The sequence below is a fragment of the Carassius auratus genome, chromosome 28, assembly GCF_003368295.1.
Source record: "Carassius auratus strain Wakin chromosome 28, ASM336829v1, whole genome shotgun sequence".
In the NCBI taxonomy this organism is placed as follows: domain Eukaryota; kingdom Metazoa; phylum Chordata; class Actinopteri; order Cypriniformes; family Cyprinidae; genus Carassius; species Carassius auratus.
Window position 1 is genome coordinate 17,252,631 of NC_039270.1, and position 24,009 is coordinate 17,276,639.

Genomic DNA, 24,009 nt, shown 5'->3' on the forward strand with positions numbered 1-24,009 from the left:
AAATTCCAATGAATGCTTCTGGGTCCCAACAATTACACCAATGATTATTTTAAGACCTTAATAACTGGTCCTAACTATATACTAAAGACCAATACTAAACAGAGGAAGAAATCTAATTATTCTGAGGTAGATTTTATAGCTTCTGGTTACTTAATAAGTATTCTAATGATTATTTTAGGACTAATTGGTCCTAACTAAGAATATATACTAAATAAATTATAAATAAATAATAATGCATTCATAAATTATATATTAGAAAAAAATTCTTATAATTTATATTAATATGAATATTTAAAAACTTTGGATTGTTACATGAACATGAAGTATCACAAGCCTTAAGTACACACAGCGCAGCACACAGTAGGCGTTCTCGGTTCATTTCGAGATGTGGTTCAGTGATCGATTCAGTTAGTGAGTGAGTCATTAGACTGATTCAAACTGACAGCTCACTGTCTTTTTGACCAGTTCATTATATAGATCAGATTTTGTGACTAAATCCTACCCCGCTGTCAAAATCCAACCTTACTGGGGCACCAGAGCAATATTTGAACTTCTTTTGGGTACTCTAGTGAGTGCCTGTTTAAAAAAAAAATGTGCTGCCTTAATTATGACTATGTCTTTTATTTTTGACTTTTCTTGTCTATTTATTATCCGTATATAATTTGACATCTTTTTCTCTCATCACATGAGAGAGAATTACCACATTGTAGATTCAGTAACAGTTTTACATCATTGGCAGTTGAACCCAGACATTCAAGAGCCATTAATGGAAACGAACATGGAAATCAATCGGTTATGGCACAGTATTTTATTTATTTTTTAAACGCAACTTAGTTCTCAGTTTCCAACTCTAAAGTAACAAGCTTGATTGCATAACCTGGGAGGATGAACACAGAGACATTTGAAAAGAAACATTTGCAAATGAGGTAGCGTTGGCAGACAGATGCTGAGCTTAGGGAATGACTGGGAGAAACTGAAGGAAGTGCACAGAGAGACAGAGAGAGAGAGAGAGCGAGAGCGAGAGAGAGAGAGAGAGAGAGAGAGAGAGAGAGGATCAGAAGGAGAAAAAGGAAAGGAGATGGCGCATTGTGCCTGTAAATTACCACCGGCTCTCCCAACATTCACTAGCTCTTATCTGAATATAAAGCCAAGAAAACAATGGATTTATTTCCAAGCAGAAGAAGTGTCAATGCCAATGACAATTTCCACAAAGATGTCCTCTAAACTGTGATTAAGCCTTATGACTCTGTCTCTCTCAGAGTATGAGCTTTCAATCATGCAGCCTTTAATAACAATTTCTAAGGGTGTGCACAATTGAGTCACATGAAAAACTGAGACTTTGGCAACTCGGTTTCAGCACCAGACTGAGTAGAACAGCTCCTCTCCAGCAAGCAGGGACAAACAAGTGCCTGCCAATCAAGAAAAACAAAGAGCCTGTCTGTCAGCCTGACTCTCAAGAGCTCTATTCAGATCTCACACCCACATAGTTCCTCCGCTTACCCTGCACTCACAGCACTTCCTCAGACACAACACCCACCAGCTCTAAAAGCCCCCAGGGTGGTTCTACCTTGAGCTACTTTGTAATTTCTATTATGCAAGGAGGTTATGTCGTATGACTGTCAGCTCGCCCTTTATTTTCCTTTCCGTCATGCCGTCTTTCTCGGTTTTTGTTCCACCATCTTTGCTTCTGCTCCCAACTACTCCGTATTTTCTCCATGCATGGTTCACACATTAGCAGGTCTCCAAAGAACCAGTCTTGGATGGGCAAAAGTCAGAACTGGCTCCCTCTAATTTAGAATTGTAATTTATTTGGCCTCGTCTCACAGGATGTTGGAATGAAATTTTAACTGGAATAACAGGAGGAGAAATTCTTTGAAATGCAAACAGTCAGAAAACAGAGGAGAATTCAGTAATCCAACATAAAATGGGAAGGAAGAAAAAAATGTAAAAATCTGAATCATGAGGTTTAGCTCAGCTTTTGAAGCCTTTGGTAAAATTACAATATTGTGAAAATTGTGTTCTCACAACACTATGCTTCATAATATGCAAGGTTGGGGGTTCGATTCATTGGGAACACATGATAGGTAAAAATTGATAGCCTGAATGCACTGTAAGTCGCTTTGAAAAAAAAAAGTGTCTGCTAAATGCATACATTTAATTTTTTTATTTAATTTAATATGAGTGCAGCAAATAATACATTCATTTAGAAATAGATATATACATACACACATTGTTAAATAAATTAGGTTATATTCATACAGTGTATATTTATGAATCACATCCATTAAAATTTTGTTTATATAATATATGTGTATACAGTACACATTTTATTATGTATATATAAATACAGACAGGCATGTATATTTTTAAGAAAAAATATGTTATGTTTATCTATTAAATATATTTATATATAATATCTAATATAAGAATATAAATATATAATTGTGTAAACATGTAAATATTTTCAAAATATATGCTGTATGTGTGAGTGTGTGTGTGAATATATAAATAAATAAATATATATATATAAAAACACACATAATTAATATACACGATTCACACACATATATGATGTATACAACATTTCGGATGCGATTAATCGCGATTAATCATTTGACAGCACTAATATATTTTTTAGCTGTCAGTTTAATGAGTTAACTTAATTACCTGTTTTATTAACTGTACGTAATCACATATTTCATACAGTTGACTGTTGCCAAATATAATGCATATCTCATAACTTTAAGTGATATCACACGAGCAGCGAGAGCAACGAGTGCTGTTTTTGTCCTAATTTGCATGAGTGCGGATGTGATTTGATACAACAGTTCAGTAAATAATAAGTTAATATTGTGTTATATTTTAAACATAATATTATGTGTTTTGTTCAAGTTTGCTAATGAAAAAATTACCTATAAAGCCACAGCAGAATTGTACGTCTCCAAGCAACACAGCGGTGTTCAGTTTGAGAATGAATCTGCGCTTTGAACGAATCGAGTGAATCAATGATTCAAAGACCCATTTATAGACAAAGCCATTTATTTGACTGAATCAGCTGTTTGAACGAATCGATTCATATAGACATTTACCGTCACTTGCTGGTAGTTTTAGTATTTTTTAGAGTATCATTTAAACCCTCATGTTGTATCAAACCTGAATGATGTACTTTCTTTTGCACAACATAAAAGAGGGTATTTTGAAGACTGTTGGGAAACAAAGATGTTTCACTGCATGAACAAAAAGTACTGAGATGTTTCTCAAATTACCTTTTTTTATGTCCCATACTTTATGTTAGGCTGTAAATAAAGCCTAAACAGTTAACACAATAATAGCTTCAAATTATCTTTTGGGGTTATTTTCACAGCCAAATTTAGTTTGCTTCTAATTAGATTCATCACAGCACCCTGTGATTAATTAGATTCAAATTTTTTATTGACTGACAGCCCTATATATATATATATATATATATATATATATATATATATATATATATATATATATATACATACATACATAATTTCAGTATGGTAAAATCTGGAAGGAATGTATAAAGCTCCAAATCCAAATCTAGATTTACGGCTGTCTTTTACAATTAAAAAAAATCCATGTCTATGTTAAAATACTTATTGTTACTGTATGCTTGACCACATTAATACCCTTCTGCAATAGTGCACTTATGGGCCATACTATGAGCAAACAATTATGAAATTTGATTTCATATCTGAAACCTTGGCATGCCTGCATATGCACACAATCTCTTCTGAAGCGTTAGAGGAAAGACATCATGCCTTCCATCCTCATCTAACCCAACCTTCATCATTTGTCTCCTTTGCTTCTCCTGTGCCCTCCTCCTCCTTTCTCCCCCTCCATCCTACTCCTCTCCTTCCACCCCTCTCATCCTCTCTCTTGCGGTTTTCCTTCTTCCTTTCTCTGTACTTTCTGTCTCTCTTTGGTGAATTATTCATCAGTCTCTGTATGTCATTAATCACAACTTGTTCAAAGATATGATCAGAGAGCGAGACAGAGGGAGGAGAGAAGGGACTGATCTGTCAGCTTGAAGAACAAGACGCAGATAGAGAGAGTGAGGAAAAGGTAAATAGGAGGAGAAAACGGAAGACACTGGGACAGGAAAGTAGTTTAGATATATCAATGGAGAAAAGAGGTAAATAGATAGAGGCAGACAGAGGAAGGAAGGACGATTGCGATGAAGCAGTGGTTCTCAATCTGTGATGTGCAGGTCACTGTGTTTGTAAAGGACTAAAAAAAGAATCTTGATAAATAATGGATTTCATTGTAAATTCTAAATACAGTCATTTTAAATATTTACAACATAAAAGACAAAATGCACCAACATTAATTAACTTATAATAAACACAATAATAATAATAAACAAATAATTAATTGTGTTAAAATTTTGATTTCGGTTGTCTCAATTCAGTAGCATTACTACCTGACAAATGGTTGATGCACTCTATTCAGGTTCATTAGCTACAAGACGTTAATGAAATGTGAACAATGGCAAAATTATTATGGATTGCTAAAAGAAAGGCTATTTTAAAACAGCCTAAAGTCTCAAAGTTATAAACGGTGAATAATTTATATACTACTTAAAAAATGTAGGCAGCTGTTGTTTTCCCCCAAGACCTGGAGTGTTAGGTGTGCCACAATTTCTGTTTTATTATGTGGTCCACCAGCTGAAAACATTTGACAACCACTGTGAAAAAGTGTTTTATGACATTTCTAGCCTGTCATAAATGAGTCACAAGCTGATGCACTCTGGTCATCAGCTGGTTTACTACCAACCATGATCTAAGTATCAACAAGCAGCTTGAACCAGCAAGACCAGTTAGAAACCACCTTAAACATATACACAGCTTTCTCCATCCTTCATCACAGTGGTTCTTAAACTCTGAAACTTCAGTCGGTGAACAGCAGTAAAACAAAAATTGTAGACCACACATTACTCCAGGTCTGGGGATAAACAACAGCTAACATCTACATTTTTAAGTAGTATATAAATTATCTCCAGTTTGTGGTCTTGAAACTTGAGGCTGGATTGAAACAGCCCCTCTGTTAGCGACCCATAATTCTGTCACTGTTCATTTTTCGTTGAAACGAATTGAAGGGTACAGAAGTCAGATGACAGAACTGCTAGCATGTCCCAAAACACGGCTGCCAGTTTTAAGTGGATTTTCCAGCAGGGAGCTGACAGAAAGGAAGAATGAAATGGGAAAAAAACAAAACAACAAGGACAAATCAGAGGGAAAAGGGAGATGGAGAAAGGGGGAGGGACCAGGAAGGAGCTAACAGATTAGTGTACATGTTGAAGCAGACACATAGGCTGACTGGTCAAGATAACACATTCACTCCACACGACGAAGGTGAGGAATGAGAGAGATAGCGCCAGAGAGGGGTTAATAAAGTCCGCAAGCGTTCCCCTGTGAGAAAAACAGGCCCGGAAAAAAAGTGGACAGTGATGGAGAGCGAGAGAGCGAGAAGGATGCTGGTGCGGGAGAGGGCGGAACTGCAGGAATGAAAGATGTGGAGCCAAACAAACAGACACTGATGGAGAGAGAACTAAACACGAAAGGGGTTTGGGATTAGAAAGGTTAATGTATTGATCTGCTTGCAAAGAAAAAAGACTGTTCGGAAGCAGTATATCTGGGGAGAGAGTTTGATCTACAAACTCTGGGTTGGCAGAACCAGGAGGATCGGCGTTCTGCCCCGTTGCTAAGCTTTCATTTCATCTTGTCTCATAGATTTTTCCACACCATCACCACCTCCTAAAGAGAGATGGGTAGGGTTGCAGCAGCCCATCAGAGTCTTAACTGTGTACTTCATTTGCTTGCATCATTTCTTCTTAAAGCAAGAGCAGCTGGTTATTTGCAAGCTGTCCATGCAGGAATGTGCATATAAATATGATATATAGTAAGCCTTCAATTTTGTATATCAAAGTAGTCTTGAATTGAATTTTCTTTGTCTAAACACATTTTTTTTTGCCTTATAACTGTTTGACAAGGATAAATTAGATGTACCTTAAGTTTTCAAAAAGTTTACAAAGAAATGACATACAATAAATACATTTTTTATATACGTATTATTACATAATGCATACTGGAATATTTTAAATAAATATTCAAGAAATATATTAAACAGCAAAACATATTATTTTAGATACTTTTTCGTGACAGGTTTTTTAGTCAGACAAGTCTGTGCTCACCAAGGCTGTATTTATTTGATAAAAAATTTAGTAAATACAATTATTTCGTGAAATATTATTTCAAAAATGATTTATTCCTGTGATGACCAAGCTGAATTTTTTTCAGCAGCCTTTACTTCAGTCTTCAGTGTCCTTCGTGATCCTTCAGAAATCTTTCTGATATGCTGAATTGGTGCACAAGAAACATTTTTACCAATGTTGAAATCAGTTGTGCTGCTTAATATTTTGTTAAAACTATGAAAAAAAAAAAAAACTGAATTTATTTGAAATAGAAACCTTTTTTAATAAGTTACGTTTTTACAGTGACTTACGGTGATCAATTGAATGTGTCCTTGCTTAAAAGGGCAGTTACCCATTAATGAAAATGGTGAAATCATTTAGTCACCAAACCTGTATGAGTTTCATTCTTCTGCTGAACACATTAGAAGATATTTTTTAAGAATTATCAGTGGAAGGTAGCAACTGAGTTCCATACTAACAATGGCTACCAGCAACTGTTTGGTTCCCCACATTCATATTAAAATATGTTCTTTTGGGTTCATCAGAAGAAAGAAAATCATACAAGTTTGAAACAAGTGGAGGGTGAATAAATGATGACAGAATTAACATTTCTTGCTGAACTATACCTTTAATAAAAGTATTTAAAAAAATACTATTGTCTCTGAACTTTCTAGGATTTTTCCTGTGCAACACATATTTAGTAGAGAGTCATTTTATAAGTATTTTAGCACTCCTTCATGCTACAATTAGACTAAGTTGAAGCTTACGCATGGAACACATCTTTGGTTTTATTCCATCAGCAAATGTAAGCATTCACACGATTTCATTCTCGCTGTGACTTAACACCCTGCAGTAGGGGAGGAATGAAAGGTGAGAGTCACTTTTGGGTTGTATCCTTAGCCTTCTAATAAATACGCTCTAATATAAAATAGAAAGTGGTAAAATGTCTTTGGATAAAGCCACAAATCCAAATCGAAATGTTCAATCCTGCTTTACAAGTAAGTGGTAACTGGCTGTGGCTTATACAGAGACCCAGGGTTAAAAATGGTCCGTTTCACCTTGTTACACTCTGCTTGACGGCATGACTACCCTTCAGCTGTAGTGCACATATGGGCCATACTGTGAGTACAGAAGAGTTTAAAGAGCCTAAGGCAGCTTCGCTCAGTTTCCCACTAATTAATACTATGGTAAGCTGCCCGTCCTGCTCAGCTGTGCATGTCACTATTTTGCAATGCATTCAGCAAAACAAAATCATGAACTGTGTTTCCCTTAGCCATATTAGTGCTTTCTAGCCTTTGATCACCAGGTATAGGTGTCAGATGTTTTCTTTAGCAGACGGTTTATATGTCTTTGACTTGAATTGCTCACTTTGCTTACATAAGTAAGAGTCAGACTATCATTCACACAATCGATTCCCTTATCAAGTTACCAGCCACTGACATGTTTTTCATGCCATTTTCATTTGCATTTGGTGCTTGCCGAGTGATAATTTTCCAGTAGGGTTGCACTGCTTGGGAATTTGGTATAGTATCACTATTTATATTATGTTCTTCCTTGGACAAATTGCTTGTGTTGTAAGTTGCTTTTGGCTAAAAGCCTCTGCTAAGTGAATAACTGTAAAATGTTAATGTAATTTTGCACACTGCTTCTAACTTCAAAATGCAGGATTCAATCCAGCACCACCCTAATAACTAGGGGTAGAACGGTACACAGATGTCACGGTTCAGTACGTACCTTGGTTAGGGGTCACGGCTCGATACAATTTCAGTACAAAATGGAGAAAAAAAATGATTCTACCGTGCTAGGTTTCTTTGCTTTTCATTTGAAATATATTTGATTTAGTTTACAAATAAACAAGAGAAAAAAAAACTGAGCGACACGTAACGTATCCTATATAAGGTGAGTTTCAGTTCATTTTTGTGACACACTTAGTTTGTTGGCAGAAAGGAAACTCAAATGGCAGAAAGCAACATCCTATTTGTTTTTTTTTTGTGTTTTTTTACAAAAGCACTGTTTTCATTGTGAGTCTACAGACATAAAAGCAGATCTTTATACATTGATGCATTATTAATATGACAATAAGTGTTTAAAGCTGATTCTGCTTGGTATAAGGAAACAGTTGAAGTGATCATGATGGCATGTACATGTACACACACACACTCACAGAACACATCATTTCCAGCGTGAGCAACTCACGCCATTCACTGTTCTTCTGCTGGCGGCCGGTTATCAAACAGCGTTGCATTGCAATTCTGGATTGGGTGTGAATTGTCTGTATTCGTTGTAAGGACTCAAGCAACCGAACCGAGAAGTCTGTACCGTGACGGTTTGGTACGAATATAAGTATTGTTCCACCCCTAACATTTAGTCATTATTTCAAAACCTGTTAATGTAAGCAAATGTCCAGAATTAATTTGAAATGGTTGTATTTATCAGAATAAACATATGCGAAACATCTTAAAAGCATAGTAACATTCAACATTCACCAAAGTTTTGGTTTTGGCATGACAAATAAAACCGTTTGAAGAAAAAGCGTTTTTGGTTAAAGCTATAGTTCACCAAAAAATGAAAATTCTGACATCATTTATTCACCTTCTTGTCATTCCAAGCCTGTATTACTTTTTCTTCAGCAGAAGACAAAAAAGAATATTTAGTTTTTGTCCGTACATATAAAATGAAATCCCACTGACATTATTTGGACAAAAAAGCAAGGAGATATTTTTCATGTTTTTCCATTGGTATACACTGAAGAAGTGAAGACAAACAGGTTTGTAAAAGATTAAAACATTTTGATTTTTGGATAAACTATCCCTTTAAGAAATAAAGATAATGATTATCTTTAACTGACCACCTACACCATTTGGTTGATAGTAGGGTATTTGGAGACCCTAGGAAGGAAAGCCTACGCAGCTTCATTTCTTCTCCATTTTTTCACAAGGAGCTTAGAGTCATTTAAATTACCTGCGGTTGTGCCATTTCATATTAAAGAGAATGCAAGTCCAATTCAATTTCAATCACTGGGCACTTGGGAATTTAAACAATAATGACTAAATCTGTAAACAGGACAGTCTCACTCTGAACACAGCATCCAGCCCTAACACCTGTGGTGGGCATGGCGTGAATACAAATAAAAACGGCCAGGCGCAATTACATGAACGAGGAGCTTTTACCAGTGAGGCTCTTTCCTGGTCTCATGACACAGTGAGGTGGGCAGATGATGAAAATTATCCTTTTAGTCCATTTGTCAGGCGCAAGTCAATATTTTGGTTAGAAGTCAGACATAAATCATAGCAATTCATGCTTTGAATAGGCTTTAGAGTGATACAGTAGTTCAGCCAAAAATGAAAATTCTGTCATCATTTATGACTCGCCCTCCTGTCATTCCAAACCTGTAAGAAACTTCAGAAGACTAAGAATATAAGTCATATGGACCACTTTCATGATGCCCTTTGTAGTTTAAAAGCTCTGGTCCCCATTCATTGCTACAGCATGGACAAGAGAGCTACTGGCACAATGGCTCCTTTTGTGTTCAAAATAAGTCATCAAACTGGTTCGAAAAAACTTGAAGTGAGAAAATGATGACAGAATGCTAATCTTTGGACCAACCATCCTTTCACCAGGTTGTGGTGTGCTCTTACCTGTGTTCAGCTGTCTGTTTGGTCCTCTCATCATGTAGCTGAACTCTTGACAGCTGGCACTCTGGCTCAGGCCTCCAGACCGGAAGCACAGTTCCTCCACCAGCACCAACGCCTTCTTACAAAAGTCGTCTTCAAAGTCCCCCGACATCCTCCAATCCGCATCGCACACCCACCCTGCACTCAACCAATCGCGCCTCAGCTCTCACCGCCCGCACCAACTGGACGGCGTCTGAGCGGAGAGTGTGTGTCTGTCCACTTTCTGCCGCTTCCACAGGGTCACAGGGTCACAGGGTCTCGTTTTGGATTGTGAAGGACAACGTTTCGACAAGGAGCTGAGAGTTAAATGAAAGCTTTAATGGCTACTAAACCCATTGGAAAGTGTGCCACAATGACTCTTTTAAATAATAACACAGGCTCCTGGGGAGAAAAAAAAATGGAGAGAGGGAAAAAGAATAAATGAGAGCAAGGGAGGAGAAGACAATGCATGCATTTATTATGTTAAATCCATTATTGAATTGAATGTGCTTCGCTCACAAGATGTTTTTGTCCACATACTTGTTATAAAGGATGACAATGGCATCCCTGAGTCCTTGTCATGGTGAAGAAGGTTGAAACCAATTCAATTCACATAAATGTTAAGAATTTGCTCAATGGGTAAACAGCGAGACTATATTTAGGGCTGTTGTTCAGAAAGCATAGCCTAGATTTTGTGGGCTATTACTCTCAGTTAAATCATCAGTCAGGGAAGAGGAAAGAGTTTGCAGGCTCAGTCCTTAAAGCAGCATCAGAGCAGGGTTGGATTTGAGATGTATGGTTTCTCTCTCTGTTTTTCCATCCAAGTTTTACTGTTCATTGTGGTCCATGGCTGTATTTCTGGAATGTTCTACAGAAGCTCTGAAACTGCCTGAAAAGAGAGGAAGAGAGGGAGAGTGTGTGTGAGAGAGTCATTAAAAAAAGACTGCTGTAAAATTATGGTTAAATTATAAAGGCAACCCGCTGAGCTCACAGAGCTCAATAGCATGCAGAGAAGAACCAATCATTCTGGATATCTGTTTCTCCTCAAAGACAAACAGCTCTCCTTGTAAAGTGCAACTCGGGAACGAGGATGTGGTCAACCACAAAACAAGTTTATCTTGTAAGCTGTTGTTGCATGATACTGTGAAGATTAAAGGTGACATGTAATTTCGGTGCTAAACTTGTAATGTTAATTTGAGCTGCAGGAGACTCTTGGGCTCAACCAATGGCGTGAGGTTTGGGCGGGGCTATATGTGTGATCAATAATTACAGTGGTCTCTTTTCTTTTTTTGTGATCATATTTAGTATCTTTAAGGCTGAACTAAAGTCAGTAATTTCTGCTCTACTAGTGTTACAAATGAGAACTCTATAAATAATTCACGTCTTCAGACCATTTGTCTGATTAAATGATAGCCTGGCCCAAAACTCACACCACTGGATGTGCCAATAATATCTGTTCATAAATATTAAACCGAGATTAGTTTTATAATTATTAAACCGCCTCCAAATAAGTACTTCAGACGAAACATACATTACTGTTTAAAAGTTTGGGATCCATATGATTTATGTCTCTTATGCATTCAAAAAGGCTGCAGAAAAGTAATATTGTGAAATAATATTACAATTTGAAATAGGCCTAACTGTTTCTATTTTAATATATTTTGTAATGTAGTTTAATTGTGTGCGTCACGATCATGGACTTTCTGTTCCTTTTGTGTTTCCCTATTTTGGTCATGTTTCGTTCCTTGTTTTGTTAATTGATTTATCCCCACCTGTTTCCATTCCCCTGATTACTTCGCTTGTGTTTTAAAACCCTGTCTGTTTAGTTCCTCCTTGTCTGCTATTGATGTTAATGTAATGTTATATCCTATGTTGGAAGATTTGTGTTGGATGTGCCCTTATTCTCCTGTGTGCATCAAAAGAACTCTTTATATCTCTCTCCTTCACCCTGTTACTCTACGTACCTACACGTATTACAGTGTGATGGCAAAGCTGAATTTTAGGCAGCCTTTATTTTTTTATTTTAAGCCATTATTATTGTTTTTTACTGACACTGAACTTTTGAATGATAGTAAAAAGTATCCTTGCCAACAAGAAGAGCAATAAATAAAAACTAAATCAAAGAAAGCATTTTACCATTGTAGTTCGGTAGACACACTTCACCTTTAGGTTAACACTGTCCTAACAGGGTGCACTGCAACAAGATTCTAGTGACAGGCAATTTGTCTGTCCACACCAAATGTGAAAATGGGGCATGACACAACACAATCACACAACACAGAGCATTTCTCACACTCACAGCACACTGCAGACGAAGAGCATAGAAGACACTAAGAAAACAAACTTAGCTTTTTCATGCTTGTGAACGGGCAAACTTTGAACCCTCATGTAGAGGATAAAAGCACTTTATGTTCACATTAAGTAGACCAATATTCACAACATTTTATTACATCAACACCACAACATTAGAAATAGTTTATCAATTTGTAGCTCCAAGAAGATTTTCGTTGATGGAGTAGAATAAAGGTCAGATCTACACTAAGGAGTACAGCTACCAGCACTTTTTTCCATAAAGAGGACTTAAATGCAGTGTTACCATAAACACTGCAGTCATTACCGGTAATTCTTTTTCTGTCTGGAATACAATGATCAAAATTGAATGATTTGTGCATGACAGAAAACCTAAAACACATGTCACAAATCTGTGTTTTCACAAATCAGACAGCATCGAGGAAAAATGTTGTAGGGATTCATTTGCTGAGGGGCCGTGTACTGTCTGTATAATTTGTCAGTATGAGGTTCTACATCTCTGAGATCTCTCAGTATTCTTCCTTTGTTCTGTGCTCATTCTGTCTCACAAAAGCAGGTCAAAGCTCCACCTTTCATTTCCTTTCTCATTCGCTCCGTGTCTCAGTGTTTCTTTCCACCCCTCATCCCCTCTCTGCGTCAGCTAAAACGGCGCAAGCCCATGAAGGTGTGCGAATCTATCAATACGCGAATCAATTCATCGATCGCCTGCTTTTATCGGAGAGTTTTTTCAAAGTCAGAAGTCCGGTCTGTTTCACTCGAGACGAGACACTTCCTCTTACTGAGCCGATTGTCCATCTTTCATTCTGATAGATTATTCTTTCATGCTTTTTAGGTCTGTAAGATGTCATTGATCTTTCATCATAAGGTGGATTGTTTCTCTGCAGCTAGCTGCGTCTTTTCCATCTGTCTCCGATCCATCAATCGGTCAGCCAAAGCCTTAAGTACAGCTATAAGTCATTCAGGCAGGACTCAGGTCAAGATGTTCTCCCACACACTCATTCAAACCGTCCTTTGTAGTTGCCTAATCAGCGTGCCCCAGCGGTCTATCAGTCCAGAGCGTCATCTAAAGGAAACCCAAACAGATTGAGGTCCATTTATCTGTCTATCGCAGCTTTTCAGAGAATTGTATAAGTGAGCCTCAGATTAGCTCATAAACCACCACACACACACAAAAAAACTCTTGTCTTCTCTCCACAACGCAGTTCAGCCTGTAAATCTCTTAGTTTGACTTAAAAATGCTGCATATCTCAATCTGAAAGATGGCCATCTGGCAGCGAGTTAAAGTGTCACTGTCCAGAAATGCCAGGTCGATTGAGAACTAAGTTAGAGAGGAACTGAGAGGGGAGAGCAGGTGAAAGAAACAAGAAATGAAAGAGAAAGCAGGAGCAAGGCATAAACTATAAGGCTTGAGAAGAAAAAGAAGTCGGAAGGGCATATAATGTGTGGCCTTGGAGTCCAGACGGAAAAAGCGTCTTGATGCAAGTGTAAATGTCTAGAGGACGGGCATTAACAAGTGATGTGCTGTAATAAAACTACACTGATGCTCTGGGGTATTATGGGCTGTGCATCTGGAAAAAAGCTGGAATAGAATAATGTGGTGGTAAAACATCCATGCAAGTGACACCGACATGAAACACGCAGACAACAGAACATGAAACCAGTCTCAGACATTCCATTGACTGCTGCCCAGGTTTCAATCAATATCTCCAGGAAAAGCAATACCCCACAAAAGGGACCCCAGCAACCTGTATGGTCACTGTCCAATCACACGCAAGCCAGACAGAATTGCTACAGTCCAATCATGGACAAAAATCCCCTGTCCAATCACACACTAGAGATGACAACCTATAATAAAATGCAATGATTATATGGATATGTACACGGACACAAACAACCAGAAAGGTCAATGTTCAGTGACATCCATCAAAAAAGCCATAATTGCATTGCCATTACATACGGAAGCATTTGAAGGCTGCAGCTCTGTTTCGTGTCTAGACAATCCACACAACACCCAGACGTACAAATTCAACCGGAAAGCAGAAAGACTAGATCAGGTCGCTGTGTCATTGAATGACGGACAACAGTAAGCGAATCCAAAGCAGAAGAGATGATTCTCAGATGCACACTTGATGATGACAGAAGATTTAAATAAAATTAGTGCCGTCAAACGATTAATCACATCCAAAATAAAAGTTTTTTTTTTTTTTTTTACATAATATATGTATGTGTGCTGTGTATATTTATTTTATATATATATATATATATATATATATATATATATATATATATATATATATATATATATATATATATATATATATATTTATATATATATATATATATATATATATATATATATATTAGGGGTGTAACGATACGCGTATTCGTATTGAACCGTTCGGTACGACGCTTTCGGTTCGGTACGCGGTACGCATTATGTATACCGAACGGTTCGTTGGAGTAATTAATTATATTTGAAAAAAAAAAAAAAAAGAGAGAGAAAGAAATATAATGATATGCGTTCAACAAGGTAGCCCAATAACCCAAACAACGTAACAGGCAACGCCCCTGACACTCCCGAAGAAGAAAAAAACACCATCTTATATGTTTATGTTAGGCTACTCAGCAGGCGCTCGCTCACTCAGTACACGCTGAAGGCTCGTTGCAAAATAGCCAATGCGTTTAACAGACTAGAAATGAGAAGATCCTCCAATAACCAACAGGTCTGGTGTTTGGGTGCACTTTGGATTCCCTTTAAGCTATAATGGTGATGGCAAGAGAGTGGTGGATAAAAAAAAAACGGTATGTCGCATCTGCAACATGACAGGGTACACCAGCGGGATTAAAAAAAAAAAAAAAAAAAAACACCAGCGGGAATATCTGGGATATATGCGTCAGTACTATCTGGGAAAAGACGAAAAAACGGAGAAACATGCACGCAGCAAACTATCCCTGCAGCATTTAGACACTATAGCTTACAGGGAATCCAACCCAAACACCAGACCTGTTGGTTATTTTAGGATCTTATATTTCTGGTCTGTTAAATGCATTAGACATTTTGCAACGAGCCTTCAGCGCGTGCTGAGTGAGCGAGCGCCTTAGGGGCCGTTCACATATCGTGCCTAAAAACGCATGGAAAACGCTAAGCGCGTCTTTCTCCTCCTTTCCAAAGCGCTTGGGCAGAAGCGCTCATGAGGCGTCTGTCTTTGCTAAGCAACAATGACGTGCTCTCTCCATGAGACGCGGAAATTTCAGCGAAGGATAAATGGATTTGCAGCTCTAAAAATCGCTTGCAGTAGCTCTGCTACTGAATTTATTTCAAAATTGCAATCCATATACAACTATGATCAGCTGTTCCTTCATCTTGGCTGAGCTCTCAACGTTGTTACGGGAAAGGATGAAGCTGATTGGTTGGTTCTTGTCACATGACCCGCGGTGCGCTTGCGGCATTCTGAAAAGTTGAGATGTTTTTACATTTTGCTGTATCTAAAACGTATCGAACCGAACCGAACCGAACCGTGACATCAGTGTATCGTATCGAACCGTGAATTTTGTGAACCGTTACACCCCTAATATATATATATACACACACACACACACGTATGTATATTTAAAAAATATATATGTTTATATATTAAATATATTTATTCATAATATAAATTAAATAAATTTAGACATGTAAATAATTTTAAACTGTATGCTCTATGTTTGTATTTATATATATACATAATAAATATACACAGAACACATGTATTTTATGCAAACAAAAACTTTTATTTTGTATGTGATTAATCATGATTAATCATAAAAATCAACAAAAAAATTAATTAATAAAAATTTTTTTTTTAGTTCATTCATTTTTAAACATTTTCTAGTAATCAAAAAATAATTACAATAATAAAGTACAAAACTAAAATATGATTTTAGCTTTTTTGTAGATCGCCAATCATTAATAGTCCCCTTTTTTGACTATCCAGCTTTCATTTAAAAGCCAAGTGTCCTCTACAAATGGCACAGATCATAATTTCTCATTTATATAAATTCTGACATGACTAAAAGCGATGATGTCCAAGTGGATGAATCTTTTAATTTGTAATTAGTCGGTCTATTTCTACCAGTTTGATCCATTCAAGCGGATTTGCAGACGTTTTGGCGGCCATGAGCTAGCGTGACAAATGAGGCCGTCCTATAATACAACAGGTCCTAATAACCTCTAAATGACTGCAGCCAGCACTCACAAATGTGTGTTGTCATTAGACAAGTTACTGACAAGGATAATGTTGCTGACTGTTCGTACATAAGACACCTGGCATTTACTACATAACTGTCAGGTGTCTTAAGTCGAGATCTGTCAGAAGGGCAGTCCGTCAACACCACACACCAGCAGTAGTCGCTCAGGTCACTGCCTGTTTCTACAACAGAGAGCAGATGGGTCTGAGGTTCTGTCCTTGGCCCTGAGGTGAAATTATTTAAGCCAAAGAAGAATGGTGCAATTCGTTTTGTCCCCCAGGCAACGTCCACTGCCCTATTTAAGTTGACTGGTTTGTAGGCTAATGGTTAAGTTGCTGTAAAGTCTCCAAAAGATGACAAATCTCAACATGCCTGGAAGCAGGGTCTTCCTTTCTGCTCGCCAAGAATCTGGCATAAGATCCACTTGATCAAATATATGCACATCTCTCAAACCATACACATTATGCTCATTTTAATGAGAATGCACAATTTTTACTATGATAAAACTTTATAGCTAATAAAATGTATCTCTCTCTTTTTGTTGTCAGTCTCCTACAGTATTATGGCTCTTTGAGCCATTCTCCAGTATCAAATCTAGTGTTTAAATATACAGATATATAAATGTTTTAGTTGCTGTGTAATGTAAATCAGAGGTGTCATTGGATGCTATGTCCCTGATCTATGTAATCAATCTCCAAATGCAACTTAAAAAATTAAATGTGCACATTTATTCATTTTGCTTATAAAATATGCATGATATAAGGTACATTAAATATATATAATGTATGTAATACATGTAAACCACACAAAAAATCTTCTCTTCTGAGGCTATACATTCTAACCCTTCTAACAAATCCCTTAAAGGGATACTCCACCCCAAAATTAAGATTTTATCATTAATCATTAATTTGTCAAAAAAAATATTAAGCAGCAGAACTGTTTCCAACTTTGATAATTTTTTTGATAATCATTTTAGAATGATTTCTAAAGGATCATGTAAAATTATCCTAAAAATTCAGATTTGCATCACAGAAATAAATAATAATTTAAATTATAATAAATGTAAAAACAATTATTTTAAATTGTAATAATATATCACAATATTACATTTTTTTTTCTGTATTTTTGATCAAATAAATGCAGGCTTGATGAGCAGAAGAAACTTCTTTCAAAAACATTAAAAATAGTAATGTTTTCAAACTTTTGGTCTGTATGTGAAGTGATGTGTATGTGTATTGTATGTTTTGGCTTAAAGCACCATTGAGATCAATTGAGAATAACAAATGTACATTTTAGGCAAATACGAGATGCATTACAAGCAACTGTGGTTTCCACAATCGCCTACCTCCTTTTGAAGTTTTCCTGTCTTTCCTCTTTACTTAATGGAAACCTGCCTCACAACTTCCATCATTCCCCTGAAATTGATAGATGTGACTGAGACTAATTGTAAAAGAAAAATGATGGCTAATCCTTTTCTTCTCTACTGAGGCAATGAATTTGAACACTTCTATTGACAAGGGATGTAAATCCATTAAGTATAACCAATAGGATATGAGAGTAATTTCTTAATGAAGCCGTTGTGGTTTTTCTTCCTCTCCTTTTTATGTTCCCTTTCTTTCTCACACTCACTGTATCACCTCCATTCCTGTGGTCTTATCTGCAATGTCATCGGGAGTCTAATCTGCTTTTGTTTTCTGTAAGGCTGTTGCTTTTTTTTAAATAAAAAACCTGTCGGAAGATAACAGTAATTTTCTTTACCCCTTTGGCTTCAAAGCAAAATGTTTCCAGACTTCCTGCAAAGTGGGAATGAATGAATAAATGATAACAACGCTGTTTAAGTAGACTTGTGTAGCAGTTTCTCTTAATCTCCCTCCCTCCTTAAGCCATCTCTCTCTCTCTCGCTATTCTAACCCTTTTGTCAACCTGGTACCATTCCTCTCCCTGATCTCATGCACTTGAAGAGGAAACCAGGCTAAACGGCCTTCAGCGCGGTCACAACCTCTGCTCACGAACACTCAGCCAGATCACTGCGTCATCTTTGTCTTGCTCATATCTGTCATGATACTGTGAGTTCCTGGACACTTTCTCCATCGTCTCCGGTGTCCGGCCAACTCACTGGCCACTAAACACACATCAAAACTGCCCTGCCAACGGCTGCTGTCATGTACTGTACACAACCGGACCTCCGCCGCTGGCCAAAGACTGGGGTGATATTACATATCACTGTAAAAAAGATACTTTGGGCCTTTGCCGCTTGTGGCTGCAAGCTGAGGTAACGTAGAGCATGTTGCAACATTGTTTTCAGCATCTAAAAGGAGTTCTATTCAAACACAGTCAAACCTGTACAAAATGGTGGGAAATGGATTTTTCAGGTTAAAGTCTGCTTCAAGTTACCCGTAGGCCCAGATGTAATCTGCAGGCTTTTTCAACGTGTATTTCAAGAAATTCTGTTAAAAAAGTGAGAGGCACTAGCTGAAAGCATAATAAAATTAGCCCATTTAAATATAAACAAATTCACAAGGGAGGTGGGAAGTTTCTAGAATTATATGAATGACAAGCGTCCCAGTTACAATGAAGTCTGCTGATTTCATGTGGGCCTGGTTTTCCCCTCCCATCCTCTCTCTCCTCCGCTCCGCTGTCCAGGCCCTCGGAGTGTCTAAATTATCTATAACATCACACAGGAAAACACAGGCAAAAGAAAGAGCAGTGAGCGATGCAAGGAACCCTGGGATACTGGTGACGCTGTGTGCCAGCCCTTAAGATTCAGCTCCCACACAGATAGAGCGTGGAGGGAAGCTCTCAGCAGCCCGACAGCCAGGCAACGTCATCACCCGCTCCGTCACATTGAGGGGGGAATTAATCGCCCCCTCATATGGCTTTTACCAATGCCGTTTTATGCTGTCAGTGAGCGAAGGAGAGGATTCCTGTGATGGTTCCATATGGATGTATTAATATTTGCATAATTATGGTCCTGTGTCTGACAGAAGTCCATGTAAGCCTGCCTTTGAAGACTGTGGGGAGGGGTGGGGTTTGGAGGGGAAGGAACACTGATAAGGGGTTGAAGAGGAGGAAAGCAGCCTCCTATGTGCATTTCACATCCTTTCCTCTTCAATTTCATATGCATATGCAGATTAAGCATGTAGAGTAGGAAATATGGAAGTTAAGAGCAGAATTACATAAGTGACAGAGTCTAAGTGACTGATCATCCCTCTATACGTTGTTGCACACACATAAGCTCATCTGAAAATGCGAGGTCACGATGCTCAGCACATATTCATGCATGCATGATTTTGCAGTTGATAAATGAAGATTACTGAAGCAGCTGAGAGGTTTTTGCACGACGATACCGGACAGACGTGCAGACCTTTACAACACAGGCGCACAAATAGACAGATATATTATGGATAACCTGAACACAACAATCCGTAGAGAGTCTGTGCCGTTTCAAGCAATGCAGATCTCGAACGGAACGACTGTCTACAGGATATCCACACTCTCTCCTCCGAGCTCACATTCATCCAAATATTAATTTTCTCAGGCGACCGTTAAAACAGCAACATCATATCATCCGCCCCGCACACCCAAAAACAGATAAAGGCTGAAATACCGCACCTGGGACAGACGGATGCCAGAGGGTAGACCGAGAGGGACAGAAGATGTGTCTCTCCGCTCCGCTCCACTCTTCCTCCTCTCTTTCTGTGTTTTCGCCTGTCTTCACAGCCTCGTTTTTTCTCTCTATTTCACTCTATGCCCTCCCTCCCTTCTCCCTCCTTCGCCTTGTGCACTGAATACTAAACGAGCCTCGTCTCCGCTCACGGGCTCCAGTGCGCGTGCAGTGCTAAACACATACTGATGTATAGAGAGAGAGAGAGAGAGAGAGAGAGAGAGAGAGAGAGAGAGAGAGAGAGAGAGAGAGTACTGGGTGGAGGAGAGAGACCTCCTCTATTTGTATGAAACAGTTATTCTTTGTCATACAGTTAAATAGGTTTCAACAAGGTCTTTAAATGTTACAGTTAACATAACAAAATAGATTATGAGGTGAAGAATTTGGTGAATCTTACTGCATTCAATAAAAAAAGACTCGTTTAATAGTTCAATAGTCCCTCTTTTTTTGCAGGCTGCATCGCTGAGCCAGTAGGTGGCGATTCCGTCAGTCTTTTTGTTTGTTATGAGCGAGTCACTCACTGAATCATTCACTCAACCGGTTCATTCACAATGTAGGCCAATTGTATAAAAAATTGTGTCTACAAATTTAAGTCTCCAGAAGGAATATTTAAGAATTATTAGTGTTTTCTCCACACATGACGAAAAAAATGTCTTCCTTCAATTAATTATTCAGACAATCGCTTTTCAGTAATGCCCTTCTGAAAAGAAAACAAAAACAAAACAACAGAATTTGTTGCTTAATGGTTTTACTGGTTGTAATGAGTTGGAAACTGTAGTGGTCCCTGTGGGTCTCTACTGGTAATCAGTCATCTTCTTTTGGTGGCTTGTTAATCAGTCAGATGGTCAATGTCAACAAACAAACTCTCCCAATTCAGTAACTCCTTGAAGGTAAGAAAACAGTCAAACACTGCAAAAAAAAGAAAGAAAAAGAAACCTGTAAGAGATTAAAAATAGGAGTGAGTTTTGGTCTAGTTCTCCCGTTGAAAAAAACAGCAAATGCTGGTTAATTATGTTTTGAAGCTGGGATGCTGGTTTGAGCTGGTCCTTGGTTGGTTTATGCTGGTCATGTATTGGTCCCAAATTGTTCCAACCAGCTAAGACCAGCATATGACCAGATAAGGACCAGCATAAACCAGCAAAAGACCAGCTTAAACCAGCATCTCAGCTTCAAAACATACCTAACCAGCATATGCTGTTTTTTTCTTCTTTCAACAGGGTAGTTGGATAGGGAACCACACAACAGTAAGCAGTTTGCACTGTAAATCACAAATATATCACAAAACGTTTGTTTCAAAAGACTTTTAGATATATGTTTATTTAGCTGTTCAAAACCTAGAAAGACTGGTCTGGCCCACTAAAAATAAAATACATTAGTAGATGTTTAAAATAATTTTTCCCTCTAAAATAGTCAACCCCATGAAAGTCACTGTATAATTGACACACTGATATGAGATTATCCTGTCAGTCTAATTTATATAATACCCCTGTATTATAAAAATTAAACTGACAGGCTAATCTCCTATATTTGGACTCATGAACTACTAACAGTTCCTATGCAATTATTTCTGATGGGATAAAAAAAACGTGGTTATTAATATATACAACTTATAGCCAAGGGCACATTTACGATCTGATCAAAATTAGTTTAGGTGGAGCCAAACCTGAGCATATATGCAAATCAATCTGTGTAAACTGTCCATTACAGTCCACAAGGGGCATTACTATAGACACTACAAATAATCATTACTAAAGGTGCTACTGTATAATCCTACTAATGAAGAAATATGAGCATCTGTCAACACACAATGAATACAAATGCCCATACAATGCACCACTAATCAGAGATTATTAAAGTTATTGGGAAAGCCGATCAGTTGTGCTTGAACATACTGGTCATATTTCGTCATCGATGAGATGATGAATGGATCTCACACATGTACAGCTGCACTGAAAATTCATACAGTCCGAAGCACAGGACGCCTGTGCCATGAAATCATTTGTTTTGACACTATTTAGACCGGCAAATAGTCAATTCAGAAGTGCAGAACTCTTTTTATACAATAGTAGCAGCTGTTATTCTGACTGTTTATCTGTCATTATGAATCCAGATAATCAAGCTGTTTCAGAAACATGAATGCCTCCTGATGATTTATGTTCTATCGTATGGAGTATTGACGAGGATTCTGTTGAAATAAAAGGCACGTAGAGAAGTAGCCTAAAGCACAGAGCACAATGATTGGGGCATAAATGAGTGTAAACAGCTGCCTCTGCTAACTGTCAGAGCAGTGCACACTGAGAGACAGAGGGAGACAGCAGGAGAGGACAGGCCAGAGAGAGTGAGAGAGAGAGCACAGCAGCAAGGCTATCCAGAGAAAAATAGGGACTAAAGACAGACTAAAGGAGAGAGAGGCAGGTTAGAGAGAAGAGGAGATCTGAGACAAAAAAGGGTTCAGAGAGAGGAAACTGAAAGCTTGGCCTCAGGCGGCAAGCGCTGTCCTTACTGAGTTCATGTCAATGAGGGAACATGTACTGGCACTGCTCCTGTTTCCTACCAGGAAATTATATTTACTCATGCATGCAGAGATGTACATATTCTTGGACAGTCACTTCTGGCAGAAGAAATGCTACGTTTCAGCTGTGGAGAGGCTTTCAGTAATCGAGGTGTTGCCCAAAATAATGAGCCCATGAAGAGCTGCACAATGTGATTTACACAAGTAGGAAGTGTTCCTAGATATTCTTATTCAGACACAGGTACAAAAAATCCTGGAACAAAAAGGCTGTCATGACATTCTGTTCCAACTGTTTTTCAGTGTCTACATTCTTCCAATGCTGCTCAACCAGTGAAGTATGATTCACCAATGAATAACTTTTGTAATTCTGACTCTTTTGAGCCAGTTCATTTTAATGAATGTACCAAAAAGACTACTGAATGCACAAGTTCATATATGAACCAGTCTAACGATTCATTTATTGCATGAGTCTGCCTTCACCAAAAGAAATATGATTCCACCCAGTAATGGGTTTTTTAAGCACATTTTTAAAATAATTGTATTAGTTGCAAATAATTGACTTAAACGCGCAGTATGGAGTTTTTGGCCACCAGGGGTCACTCAATCAAAATAATAACATAAGATGTACTTTGATGACGTCGGGAAAGAGCGTAAGGCTCATGGGAGTTGTTGTTCACTGGAACACGCGCACTGTCGCTCCCTATCATTCCTCACTCATTCTAACTTAGTATTTTGACAATCACGTCTTTTCGAAAGGAGAGATATTCAGCTATAGAACAAATGTAGATTTACATGAGAGCTAGTCCGTCTGCGTTTTACACAAGACATCATCGTTTCACAAAATATACGGATAGATACAGTTAGCTGAATGGATGCATACCTGTTTATCAGGATGCTAGCGAGTTCTGCATCTCTCTGTAGTTTCAGCTTGTCACGAAGCTCTCTCTATCTTGGAAATGCAACTCCAATATTTACCCGTGTCTTGTAGCTTCTCTTGTCCCAAAACCATCTCGGGTCATTTATTTCACCCGTGCGTTTGCGCTTCACAGAACGTGCAGGCAAAGCATAATCATGATCCATAACTAAGTTATTGATTGAGGTTTAAATACGAATATAAATATAAAATATAATAGTCTCAATCAAGGCTACTACTTTTTCTTCTTCGTCTCGTCTTTGTTTCTGTTCATCTTTGTATTTGGCGGTTCCGCAGGAAGTTAGATAAACTAGAGGGGTCAAAGTTTATATGACGCCAAAGACGGGCGACAAAACGGAAATAAAGAAACGTGCCGTGTCTTCTGATTAAACTATAATTTTCTCCGGATTTGAAAGTTCGTGGAAACTGTCGGGATGATGTAAGTACACAACTAAAAAATATATATAACATAGATATAGTGATTTCTGCTATTTTTAAAGCAGAAAA

The 24,009-nt window shown here is 37.8% G+C and overlaps 1 protein-coding gene across 1 annotated transcript in view; it reads right to left on the bottom strand.

Moving 5' to 3' along the window:
- The window catches only part of LOC113047037 (synaptotagmin-C-like), a 40,721-nt gene extending 20,447 nt beyond the window's left edge, over positions 1–20,274 (bottom strand). Inside the window, exons 1-3 of the mRNA XM_026208282.1 lie at positions 20,026–20,274; positions 10,414–10,762; positions 9,859–10,275 (exon numbers count right to left, since the gene is read on the bottom strand). Coding sequence (XP_026064067.1) covers positions 9,859–10,006 — 148 coding nt within the window. The 5' untranslated portion in view covers positions 10,007–10,275; positions 10,414–10,762; positions 20,026–20,274. The remainder of the gene's footprint in view (positions 1–9,858; positions 10,276–10,413; positions 10,763–20,025) is intronic.
- Between the last annotated feature and the right edge of the window lie 3,735 nt (positions 20,275–24,009).